The 19,146-nt window shown below is 40.8% G+C and overlaps 1 protein-coding gene across 1 annotated transcript; it reads right to left on the bottom strand.

Annotated features, from left to right (window-relative positions):
- Positions 1-1,046: 1,046 nt before the first annotated feature.
- SAV1 (salvador family WW domain containing protein 1) lies at positions 1,047-18,876 on the bottom strand. Its single transcript, XM_010223916.2, has 5 exons — positions 18,723-18,876; positions 16,612-17,058; positions 7,755-8,025; positions 6,693-6,836; positions 1,047-1,248 (listed from the first exon to the last, which is right to left on the bottom strand). The coding sequence occupies exons 1-5, from the start codon at positions 18,814-18,816 to the stop codon at positions 1,047-1,049; spliced, it is 1,158 nt and encodes a 385-aa protein (XP_010222218.1). The 5' UTR covers positions 18,817-18,876.
- Between the last annotated feature and the right edge of the window lie 270 nt (positions 18,877-19,146).

The raw sequence follows: 19,146 nt of genomic DNA, 5'->3' as shown, positions 1-19,146 counted from the left end.
GTCAGTCACCACAGCCTTGCGCTCATTAAACAGAGATTTTTATTGAATTAATAGGATTTACAAGAAATGTATTTGTCTGCAACAATGTTTATTGCACTAAAGAATCCATAAATAACATCTCAGGACAAATCAATGAACCAAATGAAAATGCTGGAGAGGGCAACTGTACAAGTACAAATTTTCCCCTGTAAGGAAGGGTTATTACAAGAAAAAGCTCAGTAAAAAAGTGTTGTTACATCCCTGATTTTTGTGCCATGGTAAGGTACAGCTGGCCGGGAGCTGGGTTAGGTCAGTCTATTACCACCCCATGCAACTGGGTTTCATGAAATGCAGTTTACTCCGCATTTCAAACCTGCAAGCTTAGTGAGCTTGGTCTTTAGGAAGGTATTTTGCCCTCTTATTTCTGAGAAAACTGGCAATAAATCTAAAGTAATAATGCTTTAAACAAGGTAAAAAATAAGGCAACTCACACTTCACTTTCATGAAGTGTTTTGCTCAGATTGAGGAAATCTTCTGTGTGATTATAGCACTAGTTGTTATTGAGAAGTAACAGTCTCAGTGTTCTGTACATTAAAGCTGTAAACAAAGAACAGGCCTCTCTAGAGAGAAAGATACAAAATCGCGAGGGAAAGAAACCCAATTATTAATTTGGACTTTAACGATGTTTTGCATCCTGGACACTTCTTAAAATTGTATCTACTGCCATTTAAAAATATATGGTCAGCTTCTTAATAATACAGCTGACTGCTAGAAGAAGACAGCAGAATCAAGTCTGATTCAATTCCACACTGGCTTTCAGAATAAACTAGATTTTTGTATGGAGAAAAAAAAAAAAAAAGCAACAAACTAGATTTTTGTATGGAGAAAAAAAAAAAGCAACAAACATTTTTCATTTTTATAAACAATACATAATACATGTAGAAAAATATTCAAGAGGATAATAACGAAGGTGCAACGTCAACGAAAATAAGCTGCCTCTTCAACGCAAGCGCTTGTTCCGAGTTGGGAAAACCTTGGGAATCCGGCGGCGTTCCCGGGAAGGAGCCTCAGAGGTTCTTGCTGTGCTGCTGCGCGTACCACTGCTGCCGCTGCTTGCGGCTCTCCAGCTCGGACAGCAGCGCCTGCCTGAAGGCCTCGTAGAGCTTCACGATGCGCTCCAGCTCCTTCATGAAGAGCAGCTTCAGCATCCCCTGGTACGTGTCCAGGTCGGCCAGCTGGAACAGCTCCCACTTCAGGATGTGGTCGTACCTGGGGGGACACGCGGGACGCTCAGCGACGCGGCCCGGCCACGCGGGGTTTCTGCGTCCTCCTCTTTTTTGAAGGAGATAAAAGGTGATTTCTAGCAATATGCATTGATTGGATTCCTTCCTGTCTTCTAGGAAGGAAGCTTGCAGTAATTAGCACCTAAAGGCAGTTGTGACTCTGATTTGGAGAAATATCACTTAACGCTAGGCTGAAAAAAACAGAACCACTTAAAAACCACAAAACACTTTATAAAACCAAATTCTAGAAAGGCTAAAGGTGCCACTAACTGGTTATAATAAAACAAGGGAGAAAAGGCACTTTGGCAACATTGAAACGTTTAGCAGTAAAACGTGTTTTACAATTAGAGTAACACAGGGGAAAATAAATTATTTTAACAGCTTACCCTAATCCTCAGCAAGTGCCTTCCCTGACAGAAGGGTGCAAGTCTTCCCCCAGTGCACACTGCTGTGCTCAGGGCAGTCTCATTAGAGCCTTAACGAGCGCTCTTGGCTCATTAGCAGCAATCAGGGAATCGGGGAGGGTGGGTCATGAACACCAAGGGGATGCGGAGGGGATTAGGGGTGTCACTGAAGGCTACGGGGAGGCAGGAATAAGATTAGGCCAGAATTAACAGCCACAAACAGGGCCTGCCAAGACTCCTTCCACGGGGAGGACGGACACTCGCCACAAGGAACCTGCAGGAGGTGGGAATTGCAAGGAAAACACGAGCCCTTACGGTACGGGCGACGCAGGGACCAGCTTTGCTAAAAGCCAAAGCAGTCGCCCCGCAGGACGGAGGGCCAAGCACAGCGAAGGGCAAGGCAAAGCGGAAGCATCGATCCACAAAGCAGGAAAAACAACACACAGAGAATGTTTCTGAGCGCTGCTAACCACAAGGGAGCTAAATATACTCAGCCTTTCCCTCTCACACTCTCCTACACAATTCGGCATCGCTTTCCTTACAGGAGCGTCGAGCTCCCAGTGACGCTTTTTGTTAAAGAGAACAATTTTGAACCACTCTGCACATTTCTAATGTTTTCTTCACCTTCTGACAAACTTTAAACATCCCTTGATGATCACACCTTTTGGATATCAAAGCTACTGACATTATACATGTATATATGGATAAACTAAACACAGCAGAAGCCTCTTCCAGCCTCCCTGTTTGAGTCCAGCAGGCGTTTCCTGGAGTTTTGGGTCGTAGCTGCCAGGCAGCCCTGGTGACTAATCAAGGCTCTGCCTTTTCTCCTGCAAGGAATTTTCCACCATCAAAACCGGCACTCCTTAATGTCTAGGAGGGAACTAGATTGCTTGTCAAATAAAGTCTGCCTTTATGATATAGAGCCTTATAGAATCATCAGTGACTCACTTGTGCTGATCATCTTTTACACCAACCACATGGCTCAGTATTCCCCAAATTCAGTGTCTGGAATAATTTCATTTACCATTTTACGCAGAACTTCACAAACCACCCAACCCTATTGAAGGGAGTAAAGCACCAGGATAAAGGCTGGCCATGCAAACACAGCTCAGCTTTTCCCAAGTTTTCAGGACGACCCTTACAACACTGATCCATGTATTTTCTGGGATGTTCTGCATTGGAATTGGTCACTTTTTAGCTGCCACCAGACCAAACTCTATGGAGATGTGACTGCTTCTCAGCCCTCCCTGTAAGGAGGTAAGAATTTTCTTCCTTGCTCTTCCCAAACATACCTCTTTCTGTGCCAGTGGCAGGGAGGATGGATTTCCAAGGCCCTGGTACAAACCTTGTATTGCTACGCAGGTTTTCCAAGGAAATCCCAGCCGTGTTGCAGAGGGGGGATTTAAGAGGCCCTGCTCTTGCACCGCGTCGCGGCACAGCGGCTCTGCCATCACATCCAGCAGGAGATGCTGCGTTCGGCACGTTCCCCGGGAGCCGGGAATTGGAATTGCGAGGAGAAAGCAGCGGGATGCTGGCCCACAGCAGCTCTTGCCACAGTGGGTTAAGTCCATGATTATTAAGTAATAAATAAACCTCTTTCTAAACTGCATTCCCATTCTTCACGCTGCAGCAGCCCTTCTCACGGCTTTGATTTACCCATCCACCAGGTTTGGGTCAGGGGCATCTACTCAAACGCGCTCCTCAGCCAGGAGGATTCCCAGGGGATGGGGTTGTTCTTGCAGGAGATGAGCAGGAAGGAAACGAAGCTGCATCCCTGGCAATAGCATGGGCAGGTTTCCCGGGAGCTGCAGCGTGGAACAACCTCCTCATGCAGGAAGCAGCCCAGACCAACTAAACCTTGGGCTTTCAGCTCCTCGCTACCTGGCAGCGTTGGCAGCTCCTTGGGAAATCCAGCACATGGGCATCGCTTTCAGTCCGAGGGCCCCACTTGGACTCTCCAGAGAGGTGCCGAGTGCAGGAAGAAGCACAAATAACTATCAAGCCACCAGCAGGGGCTTAACAAGAACAGGCCCATTCAAAACCCTGCACGTCTTTGATTTTGGGGTCTTTAAGTGATGGTTAGGAGGCCTGTGCCACTGTTTGCAGCAAGACCCTTGCAACAGCAAGGCGACGCTGCCAGCTCCACAGCCCACGCGCTGCCCGGTGCCACACGGCATCGCATCCCTCTCCCGAGGAACACGGAGACAGGTCCACACTGGGCTGCATTAAGAGCAGCCTGTTCCTTATAACTCACTTCTGCTGCCAGCCACTGCCATCACTTGATGGCAGAAATACAGTTTCCTTGGGCGTTTTAACAGCAGGCAGTGGAGTGCTGGGATATACATCATGGCTCGGATATATAAGCTTTTTTTAAGCTTTTTACATTTGGCAGGACAACCTAGATCAGGACTTCCAAGCATTTAACAAGACACGGTTCATTGGTCTTTGGATAATACTTCATTTTGAGAAAGGGATATGAACTTTCTGTTATAAATCAGTCCAGCAGTTTGTCTCATGGTATCGTATCAAAGATGACAGCATCCATTCTTACTGTATTCATACTTTTTAACCCTGAAAAATGATTCAATTGTTAAAATCCAGCAAATCCAAAAAAAGACCGCAGTTTGGGAACATTTGGCACTGGGATGTCTAGTGGAGCAGGACACAGAATACAAATGCCTAGGGAGCCTCCCAGGGAGCCTGCCTAGACTCCGAGACATTTTCTAAGAGGAGAAAACAGAAACGGAGGGAAGAAAGCAGGTTAGTACAAAATTCCAGGAGAGCTTAGACCCCTGGATGGGAGGGAAAGAGCTTGCTAGAGAGGATACTCGGCCAGAAGACCCGATTTCTAGTGTTCGCAGAAGATAATAAGCATTTAACACAAAATAGGATGCATTCAGCGTGAGGCTGAACCAGCAAGGCCTTAAATGCAAGAGACTCTCGACTTCACCGTGTTAAGATCCCGATTACTGCACTTACGCTCTTGCTGTTGTCTAGTGAGCCAAATATTTTCTTTTTGTTCTCACAAGCTTGATAATTTTTCACCAAAATAGAAAAACATTATGGCTAACACCTGCCAATGTGCCCATTAACTTTTTTTTCCAGTGGACAGAATTCTCATTCCTTAGAGAAACCAGACAAAATAAAGCTAACATCTATTTTTGCTGCTCGGCAACAATGGCTGACCTAAATCTCAGCTAAACCTGAAATTACAGTCACAGATGTAAAAAATGTGATGAAACACACCACAGTTATTTGTGTGGAAAACTACAGTTTATGCAAATTAAAAATTAATAATTGCAATAACTACTCAATTCCCAATTGCAAAAATTGCAAAATTTGACAATTTCCAAAGGCAAAAAATACTCTTCTCTGCACCATGAAAACATTTTGCTCGATTACTTCCATTCACACCCCAGAACTCTGCAAGACAAACGTGCAGCTCTGGGACTCAGAGTTTGGTCAACACTGTTGAACGTGTTACTGGCTTGTTGACAATCTAATACTAATGTAACACAGAATTAGCCTCCTCACAAGAGTGTTTGAGAACTAAATCCTTGTGTGCTGTAATAAAATGAATACTCATTTTTACTGCCAGCACTGCTTTACTGGAAGAACATTAAAAGGAAAATACAGGATTTTTGATTCCTCTACACTATGCAAACAGTATTTTAACTCTTTGGATGAATTAAATATTTTTAATATTGTCTCAACCAACTAGATTGAAATTCATCATAACCTTAAGCTATATATTTTCAAGTTTCAAGAAGTGCCATTCAACAAACCTGCTGAAACATTTAAAATTGCATTGCCTGGATGTGCCAAAGGTCTAAATAAAGAAATGCAGTTGTAGCCAGAACCTGAAAGTATTTCTAGGAAACAAGTCTTCCCATAGGTTACAGGAACTTAGTAGCTCCCAGGTGCATAAGCACACTGCTGGATTTCAGGCCAATTTAAATCTTTCTGGGCTGCTGGCAAGCCTAGCAGCCACAAGCAGTAATAAACCCCATTCAAGTTATAGTTACTAGATGCAGCTAAAAAACAAAACAAAACAACCCTCATTTTTTAAGATGGAAGCCAGCAAGTGTCACATGCAGCCTGTGAAGGTGCAACTATAGACTGTTCACTGCTGTAATGTGTAAACAGTTTATCCATACTTTCCTTATTAAAAGTACACACTTTGATAATTGTTAAAATCATATCTGGGTTTTTTATTGCTTTGCTATTTAATGTTACTCTTCAGCAGGGCTGAAGGCTGCAAACACTATTTGTTTCATTATGGGGACTCAAATCTATTCCTGGGGGAAGAGATCCCCTGTTTCTATAGCATTGTTTCTTGCAAGAAAAAAAGACAGACAGCCTGAATGTAAGATTCCTAAGTTCAGAGGACATTTTGCATAGATATTTTTTAAAGAAGGGTAAGAAACTGGGAAGCTAATACTCTGAAATTGAGATATGTGTGTATATATATACACACACGTATATATATATATACACACACACACTCAATATATCATTTATAAGCCACATGGTCCCATTATTCTTACAAACATGCTGAAAGTAAAGCACATCTTCTCCACTCTTAAGTGCAGCATTTGCAAGTTATGTCCACCGCAAGAGGTACTCTGGTGGTTTCAAGTAATGTATAGTACAAAGCAGACTAATGTGATGAAACAGATTCTAATCTTTTGATAAAAATGGCACAAATACAGGAGTTATGTTTATTTCACAGTTCCTGATTTTCACTAGCAGAATGAAGTGTCAAATCACCTCACCAGATGTCAGCTACATTTTGGGAAAAGAATAATGGGTTATATATCTTTTTCCCTAACATCATTAATTCATTTACAGGCTGTGGATATCATTATACCTACTTTTTATCATGTTTCTGGCCTGAAAACATCTGGTACAACTTCTTCCTCTACTAGCAATAAGAGGACTCTACTTTTAATTAACAAAAGGAATTGAGTTTGCTTCTAAACTGCAGAGAGGTACTGCACTATGAAAAGCACAGGAAAAAACTCACTTTACAGGAGCCCTGGCATAGACCTGCAGCCAGTCCGGGATCTCGGCAGTGTGGTAGGGATTGGCAGGCACAAGGAGGGGTTGGCTCCTCTCAGCTTGCTGGGGCTGGTAGGTCACTGGGGGAGGCTGGTCGTAACGGGGGACACTGTACAAAGGAAAACAGATAAATTCAGTAGCCTCCGAGCAACAAGTTAGGCACAGTGATATCATTAAACTGGCATCTTTAACCAATGCATAGATTAATGCATGCAAAGGCTGATTAATGCCACCACACAGAGTGTCACTCCAGCAGCCCTTTACTGAGGGCAACTTTCTGTTGCTGTTTTAGTGCATCTTTGCAATCGCATCTGTTGGTACTCTGCTAGCACACTAAAAAATTCACCTTAAATCTCTTCACCTGGTGCCCACTACCTGCATCTTAAAGTAGATCAAAAAGCAAATTTATTTTGAAAGACTAAAAAATGCAAGTATTAATTCAACCAATATTCTACCGTTTCACATTTTAGAATAAGCATATTCAAGCAGAAACTACTAAAAGTTGTTCCATTTATAACATCAAAGGATATCCTCATTTCTTTATCTTTAGTTCTATATACTAAACTTTTTCTTCTCAGGAAACAATAAAAACTGCAATAGCAGGAAATAAGTGGTAGAGTTTAGAGTATACTAACATCATTCTATCTCTGTATAATAAGTAGTTAAAATGTATTTTCATTCTAGAGAAAAGTTAACATATATTCTACCTGAACGGTGGATTATTTGTTCAGATAGTCTGCTAAACACCTTTTTTTGTTGTTGTTATTTGCAGCTCACTTCTTTTCTCAGCAATTTACTGATAGCTGAAGAATTGCCTTATTCTAGAGAGTTAGGAACAATATCCTGTTTCTAAACTGAGGACAGAATAAATCAGACAGACTAACAACTGCAACTTTGAAAAGTCTTAGTCAAGAACCAGCAAAACTTACTTCTAGAATTAAGATGTTTTGAGCATAATACATACGAGGTAAGAACAGTTGCACCTTAACCAAAAAAATCATAAAATACAAGACGATCTCTTGCATACCTGGGAGCACAAGGATGTTTGTACTGAGCTCTTTTATTGATGTGATCCACATAATACACTCCAAATTCTGCAGACTCGACTCTCTCCCACCCTGGGGGCAGCCCCTCGCGCTCCAGGGGATGGCTCCAGTGAGTTGTGTTAGTGTTATGATCTATGTAGTATTTCCTTCCTCTAATAGTCCAGTCCACTGACCAGCCAGGAGGAAGAGGTAAATCTTCCGAATTATGATTTGTTAAATTTCCTAGAGAAGTAGCAGCAACTCTCCCAATGCCTAAAAAAGGAAAAAACAGTATTGAGCTAAAATGCCAATACCTCAAAATCTACATTATGTACAAAGTTTACAATTTTCACCTAGGGGAGACCCAGTATCATCAATTTTTAACAGTACTGTGACATTTACAATGTCACAATTACATTACACATGTTTTTGCACATTAGTTAAAAAAAACACAGATAAAAATCAAAACGGCTATTCCCTGTTAAATCACATTTGCTTCTGCTCTCCTCCCAGTCCATACACAGAGCTTTGGCTTCTGTAACACAAATCAGGACAGAAGCTCTGCATTCACCTAAATGAACATAGCCAAAGAGCATTGCAGTTATATTGGCATTTCTTGAAATATTAAACTATCTTTGGAGATCAGTGCCTAGCTTCCTTCAGAGTTAACCACCCTGCCATCCTTGCTTTTGCAATTAGGGCCGTGTGTTAGCATACGTAACAGAGATTAAGCTGCTATTGTCCTAATTTGTGGAGTAGAGAGCTGAAATAAGATTACTGATGTTAAAGCTTTATCTCAGTGACAGTTTATGTTAATATGCTATTAAAGCTGCACTGATGCTATTTACCTATGACAAAATAATGTCTATTTCATTTTCTAATTAAAGTCAGTAAGTACAATTGTCACTGCACACTAAAGCCTTTCACATTAGCCAGTCAATAGTAGCAACAGAAAAAGGTAAACCAAAACAGCAGAGAAAAAATAGTTAGCACCATATTGTGCTGACAGCTATCACTGGCAATCATAGACAAAAAGTGTTTGCAGAAATGATAAAAACCTGGATGCAGAGAGGATCCTGCCAAGCCCTTTGCCACAGGGCTCCTGTGCAAAGTGAAGTTTGTGTTGCCAGGTCTTTGCTGCTCTGCCAAGCACGGGTGCTTTTACACACAGCGACGGGTGAAGGCAGGAGCCACCCTGCCCGCTGACCGCAACCCGCATGTCATGGAGACCTGTTGTCAGCATCAAGTCACAAAACCTCCTGGCGTCTTCTTCCCCCAGCCCTCCCACGGGGCTTGGCAGGACTTTCCTGGTCTGGATGTCTGTTTATCTGCTTCTCTGCATCTTGTTCTTCTTTAGTACTAAGCACCTACATTTCTTAATGCCAATGAGGAACATGGACAAACGACAGCTTGCAGCCCTCTTCAAGAAGGCTGCACTAGGAGAAAAGTCTCCCCAGGAGAAAGGAAAGCTATAGGCTAGGTTAAATGGATTTGGGGCAGGGGAGCTGATGGGAGTCAACATGGGATTAAGTTCCTACCTCTGCCCTAGAAACACAGCACATCATGATCTGTAACTAAATAGCTGGCTTAAAAGGTTGTTTACTAGTTTTTTAAATACTTTGTTGCAAGATAGAAACAGCTTTTATATTATTGAAATTAATGTGCTAGCTGCCAAGACATACTAAAAGAGACACCATTGCAAATTTATCTTTTTCTTTGCTCTACTACAGATAGTTAAGAAGGTAGTTGAAATAAAAGCCCTAAAAATAATTCTCCAGCTTCAGATAATTCTCCAGATAAAATCATTACAAAGATACACACATTAAAAAGTGACATAATCAGGTATTTCCCCTGACAGTTTCATTCATTCAAAGACTTCTACCTAGTGCAAGTGTTGGCCCATACTCAACTCTCTTTATCCTTGAAGTACTAAGTATCTTCCTGCAGTTACCCAAAGTTTTACAGGTGAGGAGTCTCCAATTGTCTTTGCATCCTGCAAGCAAATACATCTACTGAATTACTGCATTTCCCAAAGTTTGGGTACTATTTCCTACAGCCCAGAGGAAGGGGTGGGGAAGCTACTACTTCCACTTTCTTGGAAGCCAGAATTTGATTCCTTTAAAGACATGTTTTGCAGACTGAGGAAAACCCTCCTTTGCTTCTGTTTATCAGAAACAACATTTTTTTGCGTGCTTATTTTTCTGAGAGAAAAAGTGGAAGAGGAACAGACTATCTAAAAGATAATATTAAAAAGAAATGTTGGGTATTTTTACTAATTCAAAAAACCAACGGTGACACTTAAGTGAGAGAACACAACAGCCAAGCTATTTGCTATGCAGGCAATTTCATCCTCCTACTCTGTGACACGGAACAGACCTTTCCAACAATATAGACACAATAACAACCCTTGGAGAGCATGTTTTATCTACTATAAATACCAGCTTGCACATAAAACATAACAGTCATCAATAATGAAGTAACAGGAAAGGCAGCAAAAACATTCCAATGGTTTCTTCCTATTGCCTACTGCTCTTTAAAACATGTAAGCTCATCTACAAATCTATTTCTAGCTTAGTCATGTTTTCAACTATTTGGCCTTGCAGCATTTCCTTTTGTTAAGAGTATTTCCCTGTTTGTGAAGTTTTACAAAGCAAAGTTAAAAACTGTGTTCGTGATTTAGCTCCCGTCTCTCATCAGGATTAAGCAACTTAGACCTTTACTTGCAGTGAGGAGAAACATCCTAGAGGCTTCCTGACCTCTGGCAGTACTGGGGCCAGGGGGACTATTTCAGGCCTTAGCTACAGTTATGTCACTCTGTTTGTTTTCATTCCAATGACAAACTACAAACATTTAAGTTTTTTGAAGAGATACTTTACTTTGGGTAAACAAGTTCTGCATTTTCTCCAGTTAGCTGGGCTGCTGTGTTGCAATGTCATGCAAATATAAAAAACAATAACAAAAACAATTACCATAATGAGAAGATTTGAAAAAAAAAACTTGACTGTGGGAAAGAACTTTCACAAGAGTATAAAGACATTTTTCTGTTTATTGCTAAAACCAGCACAAGTCCATATTTTTGTTATGGTCCCTCCCACTTAAATTCTAGCATGATTCCAGCAGCAAAACATATACACATTTCTTCCTTGGAACAAAGGTTAATGCTTTCTAACATTTGAAAGTTTGGATTACAGTTGTTCAAACCAGTCTAACATATAAGCAGCCACCCCCTGAACTAGAAGTTTTCTTGGCAAAAAGCCTGTGTATTCTGATACAAAAGCCAGACAAAAATGGGAGCTGGAATCAGGCAAAAAAGAAATTCTGATTCTCATTATGTAGAGAAATTACCTAGAAAGCAGAGTAAAAGTGACAATTAACCCAACAGAAAGGCAACATTGGTAGTTTGTGTTTGCACAGGCAATAAATTCTAGCCGTGACTTCACTAAGCATCAGATTTTTTTTTTTAATTTCCCAAGATGTAAAGAGCAAAAATATCAGACCTCAAATACATTATATATTTTGCCATTGTTTTTCACTTCACACGCAAAGCAGCAGAGGTGGGTACTGCTAGATGAATTCACACAGATCAGTTAACAATTTTGAACAGTGCTCCAAGCTGCCACACCTAGGAAGTTTTAATTATGAAACTGATCATCATATTTATAAACAAACAGTTGCATTTCATGCTGTAGATTATCGTATGTAGAAATGTGTGTTTATTTGAAGTACAGAATCACAGACATATCAAAACATTCTGGGCGCTGGAAGTCTTATGAAGTCAAGCAATAATCAGTGTGGGTCCTAGCACCATCAAATCATTACAGCTTCCACATTAGCAATTATTGTAATTTAGACATTTGTTTGTATAATTGGGGTTACCAAAGATCAAAATAAGTTCCTACAATATTCAGTAGTGCTTCCTTTAAGAGAAGGTGAGTGTACATTGAACAGTCTCTACTGTGATTTAGAACAATGACAGGAGCTGAGAATCCACTTTCTGATCTATATCCCTGTAGGCATCAATAAAAGATCAGACTGCCCTAACTTCACATTTGATCTTTTCAAAGTGCTACCTAAAGAAGAAAGCTACAGGACCTATAAGATGGTATTTAAAGATAGCTTGAAACCATCTAATGCGACTGTTAACCTCCCTGGGCAATACAGCCCAAAGAAGTATGATCATCTTCTCTGTTGAAAGATCAGCTAAGATCTTAGGTTAAAAACACTTCCATGGCAGCCCAAAGTTTTACACAGGAATTATTGTAAATACTAAGGATATCCCCTGAATCACAAACTGGTGCTTGATTTAGACAACACAATGCAAAATTATCTATGGAAAAAAAGAAGAAGTTTTAGTTCTTGATTTTATTAAAACAAACTAAATAGCACTATCAAAATTAGGAACAGTCATTAACATATTTAAATTTATTCGATTGTAGATAATTTTCAACTTGCATCTTTGGAAACTTCTCTTTTTCTCCTTCAGATGTTAAATACTGATGTTTCTTAAAAGCAACAACATTTGCGGCTTTGTTTTCCCCCCACCCTCTCTCTTGTAAAAAGCTAGCCCCAAAGGTGGCATATGCTATTCCAGAGCAAAAAGAAAATCCTATTCAAGGCAGTTTATTGGCTTAGAAATATCACTACGTAAGTTCTCATCACCCATAAAAATAAAGCACAAAGGAACAGAGGCCATTTTTTTTTAGTAGCAGTATTAAGGCTTAAAACAGCCTAAATTTTAATTTAGGCAAGGCCCTATACTCAGCCTCATTCTCGACACCTTCAGCAATAATGCAGTCTCATAACAGAACCCAAAGCTTAATTTTGAACACTATATTCTACTGCAATATAAAATATTAATATGAAGAGCTCCTTCATGTGAGGTTATTCCCTCAGAAATGCATCTTAAGCTAGTAATGCCACAATGAGAAAAATATGCAACATGCTCCTCAGTCAAGGCAAGGTTCTTGGAAATTAACACAGAGCAAAGAAAACAATTTTTGCAGTAGTTTTTGTAGCGATTTTGTAGCCCAACAAGGATTTTTAAGTGCTTTGTGCCTAGAAAGAGTCCCAAGATTCTGGGAAGGAGGAAGGGTTCCCAGGTCAAAGGACAGTTCTTCAGTTTGTCAAGAGTGGTGGTGAAAAGCACACGAGAAAATCATGCCAACAAAGCAGTTCAGCATAAAGGGAAAAGAGCAGAGACACTGAAGAGAAAGCCTCACTTCGTGACCGTTTATTTGATAAAGAGTTGATGTTGGCAAAGAAGTTTTAGAGCCTATAAACTCCCCACCACTAGCTTTAATGAAATCAAGTGCTGAAAAACAAACCTAGCTACCGAAAGGCCTTCATATCAGTCTGTAATTAGATCAATTGTCTTGAGAGCCTTTTCTCCTTTTTTCCTGAAGATGCTAAAATCTTTCCAAAACAGGTAAGGAACAGGAAGAGAAAATAAACAAACTGTTTAATTTTAAGGGGGTAAATAATAGTTAATTAACTGGAATTAATAATAAAAAAGTTTAGCTGGATCTGCAGTCTCTGTGCGTTCCTAATCTACCTCCCAATTTCCGAAGGTACTTCCTGAACACAAGCATCTCATAGGTCAAAGAGAATAGGACATTCCAAGTAAGCATAAATTCACAAATAGGAAGCGGCAGGAAGTACTCTCAATGCTTTGGAGAAGTAGGCTGCAAAAAATTACTGCAGAATCATCACAAAAAAAGGGAAAATGTCAGGAATTGTATTTTAAAAAAGAGATAGTAGGTGCGTACACTTAAAGCAACTCTGCCAATTAAGCTCTAAATAGGTTCCATTTAATAATTTCTGCTTCTCTTTTGGTCTCCTATTAAACACAAACACCAGTTTGCAATTATGAAGAGGCATAATTTAATAGGCTGTGAACCTACTCTCACTAGAGCTCCCTGGATTCACTCTTCACAGACTTGATCATTTTTCTTCTTCTGATATCAGCCAGCTACTTACAACACATCAGTGAATCTCTCTACACTGTGATTTAAAATCTCAGCAAATTTCATATACATGTAAGAATTTAGTAGCTTACCGCTCACACAGGTACAAATAACTCTGAGGTCTTGGTTACAAGTTAGTTCCAATCTATACTGTAGATATAACTTCAACCACAGACCTCCCAAAACCTTTAACCTAGAAGAGAGGAAAGAGATGTCGAGGAAAGACAGGTAAAGTCTCTTAGAATTAAGTTCAAAACGGACACAGAAAAATAAACAAAAAAGTAGTAAAGAAACGCCACAGAGGTAGCTAAACATCCAAAAATATGAACAGAGAACGTCTAAACTGAAGACATTTTTCAGGAAAAGCACTTTTAGGTTGCCAATTAAAGCCATTGAGGATAAAAAACGGACACCAACAATTAAATCTTACTGAGAGGGAAAACACAACTTTAATGATAAACGCCTGTAAAAGGTGTCAGCATTATCAGAACAAACTGTTCAAATATCAAGGGATTTGCTTAAATACTTTCCTGAATACTTTTGAGCACGAAGATCTCAGTCAGAACACACTTTCGAATTACCTCAAAATCATAAGGAACAGAATCTTTATTTTGACTGAAAGCCAAAATTCTTTTGCATCGCTTTTTTTCCCAGACCACTAGTTCCCAAAATTCACATTAGCCATAACCCGTGTCAAACCAATCATTCACCATTAATTAATACACCCTGTGTGCATCAGGCAACGCTTGGTTAGTGGTCAAGTCAAACCGTAACAGAGGAACCAAAGGAACCCTTTAGGAACGTGGGGGAAAAGGGTAGAAAGCAGCACTGACAGATCCTAGATAATAAATTGACTTATACCACAAACCTGTGGGTATTAGGCAATTTTCTAAACAGCAGACATGAATTATCTTTAAAAACTGTTTTGATTAGCTGGAACACTTCAGAATTACATTGGAGAGGTATAAGGAAAAAGTAATTAAGACAAGGTCCCAAAAACAATAAAAGACCTGTCTCCATATTTTGGAAATGAGAGAAGAAGGGCAAAGGGGAAAAGAAGATATCAGAAATTACAGAAGGTTTTGATGGAACTCAAGGGAAAGGCTGGAGGAGGGCAAAGGAGTTCAACAGTGAGATGTAAGAATTAAGAAAAAAATCTAATGTTTTCTTACATTTGGCCATATAATTCTTTTACTAAGAAAAAACTGAGTAATAGCAATTCTTGAGAAGTACAGTAGCTATAGATTTACGTCCACATTCTTATTGCAAGGAAATCTGACAAGGGGTTTTAAGAGTTTATATTTCATTCTGAGAAGAAAGAAGAAACAGAGAAGGGTAATAGTTTTTGGCAGATGAAAGGATCATCTGTTTTTGCTTCTCTCTACAAATACATAAAAAAAAAAAAACTCTATCACTGCTGCAAAACACAACTAAAATTGGTTAGACTATTAATGGTAAAAATGACAGCAAATAACAGAGTGCGATCAAGTATAAACAGCTCCTCAACATTTTCTAATTATCAAGCAAAGTCTTTTCTGAAAGAAACCTGTGTTGATAAAAGGGAAAAATACAACTGCAAAGATGTATTTTCAGATTGTTTTAAAAATCAACTAAAGTTCACTCTAAAACTGATTGCTAGAGCTCCATCTCCACTTTAAAAAAAATATTACTGCAATTGTACAAAGTAGCAACACTTCTTTGAAGCTTTCCTAAGCATACACTGTTACTACAGTCATTTTGAAGTTGATGGATTCTTCTAATAAAACCTCCCCTCCTGACTGCCTTTCCTCCCTGCAGCCCTCAGGACACACTTACAGGCACTTGGTATCTGGCTCAAGAACCATACAAATCAGATATACTACTTCACATTTAGCAAAACAAACAAAAAGCATAAAGCAAGTCTTGAACATAAATATTCTAGAATTATTTACTGCTAGCATTACTCTTCTGCTACCATTCATTGAAAGGCTTTTGCAACAAGAAAAAAGCTTTGCCTGGTTAGAATTCCATACACAAGGTCAACAGCCCTGGCATTTTTACTAGCAGAATTACTGTTCTATACAGATTCACAGTTTTGTTTAGAGATTACAAACAATGACCAACTAATGATGTATTTCATATTTAAAATATATTATTTCAAGCTTATTTGCAAAGCTTTGTTCCATTAGAAAATGAAGACAGGTCCAAAGGAATTTGAGGGAGAAAGATGTAGGCATATATGATCTAAGAAGTCATTCTTGGCACTAACTATACATCAATTTGTTAACAAATTACGTAAAGTAATAATTCCTCCCTCTGATTTTACCTAAAACTGCCGTGTTACTAGTTTAGAGTTGTTGATCATTCTACATATATTTAATGATAATAGTAGATGTCTACTAACGAATGAAACCCCTGTTTCCAAGCAATGTGAGTGAAAACAATTTCCACGGTATTACTTTCTCTGTATTTGCACGTAATCTAAATTAATAGTATTCCTCAGAATATTACTCTCTTGATAAGAAAAATGGTTCACAGTAACTCATAATCTGTTCACTCATAATTTGTAAAGGAAAAAATCTAATAACATTTATACAACTTTTGACAAAGTAGATGAAATCCAATATTGTTCATTAAAAAACCCACCAACCCTTACTCAAGTTTATCTCACTTATTATATAAATAGTCAACGGTTCAAATATATTTCTCTTTTTTCCTTAATACACATGATTTAGCTCTTTATTCTGAGAAATATAAACAAGCAGCAAACTCAAATAACAAATGTCACTAAAAAGAAGCTCCACCCTCTACGGTATTACATTTAAAACATACAACCATGAGTATCCAGGAGCCGTTGTGCAGGAAAGTCTTCTGAAGAAATTAAAAATAAAAAACCCAACATTTAATCAGTGCTTACCCGAAGTGTGCCTCCCATGATTCTGTGACATCCTCTGGAAAAGATCACTGTTGTGTTCATAATACCTGTAGTCCTCATGCACACGATCATTCAACTGACGCCTCCTCTGGGCATCATAAAAATGATCATAGTAATAGCAACGGGCACCAGCGTCTCCATTTTCCATAGCAGAATTAGCTTCTGCTAAAAAAGACTGGGAAGAGGAGCCATATTCCCGAGGGACATCAGCTAAACTTCTGGCAAGATAGGAAGGTGCAGAGAGCCTGTTGCTTTCACGTCTCATTATTTCATGCGGTGGCCTCTGGACTGGAGTTCTGAGGAAACTCTGGTTTCTGGAAACAATCCCATCTCCACCAGAAGCATAGGCAGAAGAACTGGAGTCAGGAGGACAGATATCAGTTCTTCTTGGAATGGTTGGACCGTGGCGGATAAACGAAGGCATCAGATCTGTTACAGAATAAAACAGGAAAAACAAAACAAAGCACAGAAATAAGAATTTCAGCTCCATATACAAAGTTATTTAGTTAGCCACAAGACTTGATTTACGCTGTGGTATTCAGGAAACTCAAAAGCCAGAACCCCTTTAGAGGGCCTCTGATGTGGAGACAAGTAAAACTGTAATGCAGCAGTTTGTACTGGGGCAACAAAAACCTTCACGCCCTCCTCTAGCAACAGAAACAACCCCCAAATAGCACAGTTTTCCCTACACAGCTGTATCTGCAAAATAAATAAATAAATACACAAACTAAAATGAAACAAAACCACACGCTTTTGACTGTGGCTACATCAGCCAGGCTTCACACCTCCAAGTTTCCTGGCTACCGGGAAGAAATCCAAGTTTCCTGGCCCCTGTCTTATCGGAGCAATTATCGTTATGAACTTACAGTAACTGAATACATTAATGCTTATATGCCTAAAGGAATCAATGGCAGAGCCAGGAACATAATCTGTATTTTCTCCATAAACAACAAAGCTTAGCCAGCAGAATGATGTCATTTGCACACATAAGTTCTCAAATGAACACAAAGATATTTCATTTTTCCCCTTTAAATATGTTCAGCACATGAACATGGATAACTATTCACACAATTTCCCTGCTCCCCTGCAATAAGTGATATACTCCTTGCCATTACTTTCAGCATGACACAAATAAGCAGTTTTCCTCCAGGTAAGCTAACACAAACTCTAAGTTTCATTTATGAGGAAGTCACGCCTGGTATTTACAATTTACAAATAAACTCTTACTGACTTAAAACTTAAAGCAAAATTTCAGTGTTTCTCACTAGGTGCAATTTATAAGTTTATAATGGTCATTACAAAGTAACCTGGTAATAGCTGGTCATTAACTAACAGCGAATAACGTAAATGCATAAAAGACATTAACCCATTAGAAACACCAACAACTCAAAATATTAAAAAAGCCTATTTTTTTTTAAGCCTACAGTGATGAGGCTGGAGAGATGCCACTAAAAAAGGTTGTTTCTTTCCCAGAGAAGCCGAGTGCCTGCTCCTGCCTGCCAACTCCTTGCTGCTCGGTGCGGTTCGAGGCTAATCCGCAAAACTAATTGTTGCACGGTGCATTTCAGCATTTCCTGCGCGCTTCAGGCACCGCTCTGCAAAAGCGTAGCAAAAAGATAAAATAAAATAGAATAAAATAGAATAAGAAGGAAGGCGCAGCACTGCGGCCAGGGGAGCTGGAGGGGGATCAGCGCCCCGGCGCCGTCCGTTCAGCAGCGGAGCGGGAGCACTCGCTTCCACAGGGATTTTCCGTCCTCCGCGCACAGTTATCTCATTTTTGGAGTGCACACACACAGCCCACACCGGGAAACCCCAGGCTTTTGGGGAGGGATAAACCGTGTGGTTCACCTCAGCGGTACCTGCTTCGAAGGCTGCTTGGGCGCTGCCTGCTGAGAATGAGCAACTGGGCCTGAGAAACTTCTTTTTTTAAAAAAAAAAAGGGAAAAATGTTTGTTTACAGTGTGCTGGTGCGGTCCCGCCTCTCTCCCAGCCGTCACCCCTGCCACTCCTCGCTGCCCACAGGATGATTTTTTTCCCCGTTCATGAGGAAAACACCTCAAAACACCGAGATGCCGCGTGCCCCGGACACTCACTGCGCAGTAGCGGGCTCGTCTCCTTCTTCACGTACTTGCCCTGCACCTCGCCCGGCTTCGAGAGCTCCGTGCGCGTCTTCTTCCGCGACAGCATCCCCCCTCCCGGCCCGCCGCCGCTCCCGCCGGGGCCGCCCGCATGCCCGGCGCCGCGGCTCAGGGCCGGCAGCCCGCGGCCGCCTCACGCGCGGCCACCGTCACGCGCGGCCGCCTCACGCGCGGCGCCATAACGGGGAGAGCGGGGGGGGGCGGAGGGAGCCGCGCGCGCCGCTAACGCGCCCCGCTCGGCGCCGCGGGGGCTTGTGGGAGCGGGGCCCCCGCCCTGGCGGCGGCGGGAGGCAGCGCGCGCCCCCGCGCGGCGGGGAGGGGGGCGGCTGCGGGGAGAGCGCATGCGCAGTGCAGCCCCGTGCCTCGGCGTGTGAGGAGA

The sequence above is a fragment of the Tinamus guttatus genome, unplaced genomic scaffold (genome assembly GCF_059628265.1).
Source record: "Tinamus guttatus ecotype Peru unplaced genomic scaffold, ASM5962826v1 Tinamus_guttatus_pri_ptg000522l, whole genome shotgun sequence".
Taxonomy (NCBI): Eukaryota; Metazoa; Chordata; class Aves; order Tinamiformes; family Tinamidae; genus Tinamus; species Tinamus guttatus.
This window is presented reverse-complemented; position numbering and strand designations above follow the sequence as displayed.

What these genes read in the sequence shown, in the direction of transcription:
- SAV1 (XM_010223916.2), bottom strand. Translation starts at nt 18,816, where the DNA reads ATGCTGTCGCGGAAGAAGACGCGCACGGAGCTCTCGAAGCCGGGCGAG. An exon ending in GACGAGCCCGCTACTGCGCA is followed by an intron (nt 17,059 to 18,722) that starts GTGAGTGTCCGG and finishes ATTCTGTAACAG; the next exon opens with ATCTGATGCCTTCGTTTATC. An exon ending in TATGCCAGGGCTCCTGTAAA is followed by an intron (nt 1,249 to 6,692) that starts GTGAGTTTTTTC and finishes GTGTCCCCCCAG; the next exon opens with GTACGACCACATCCTGAAGT.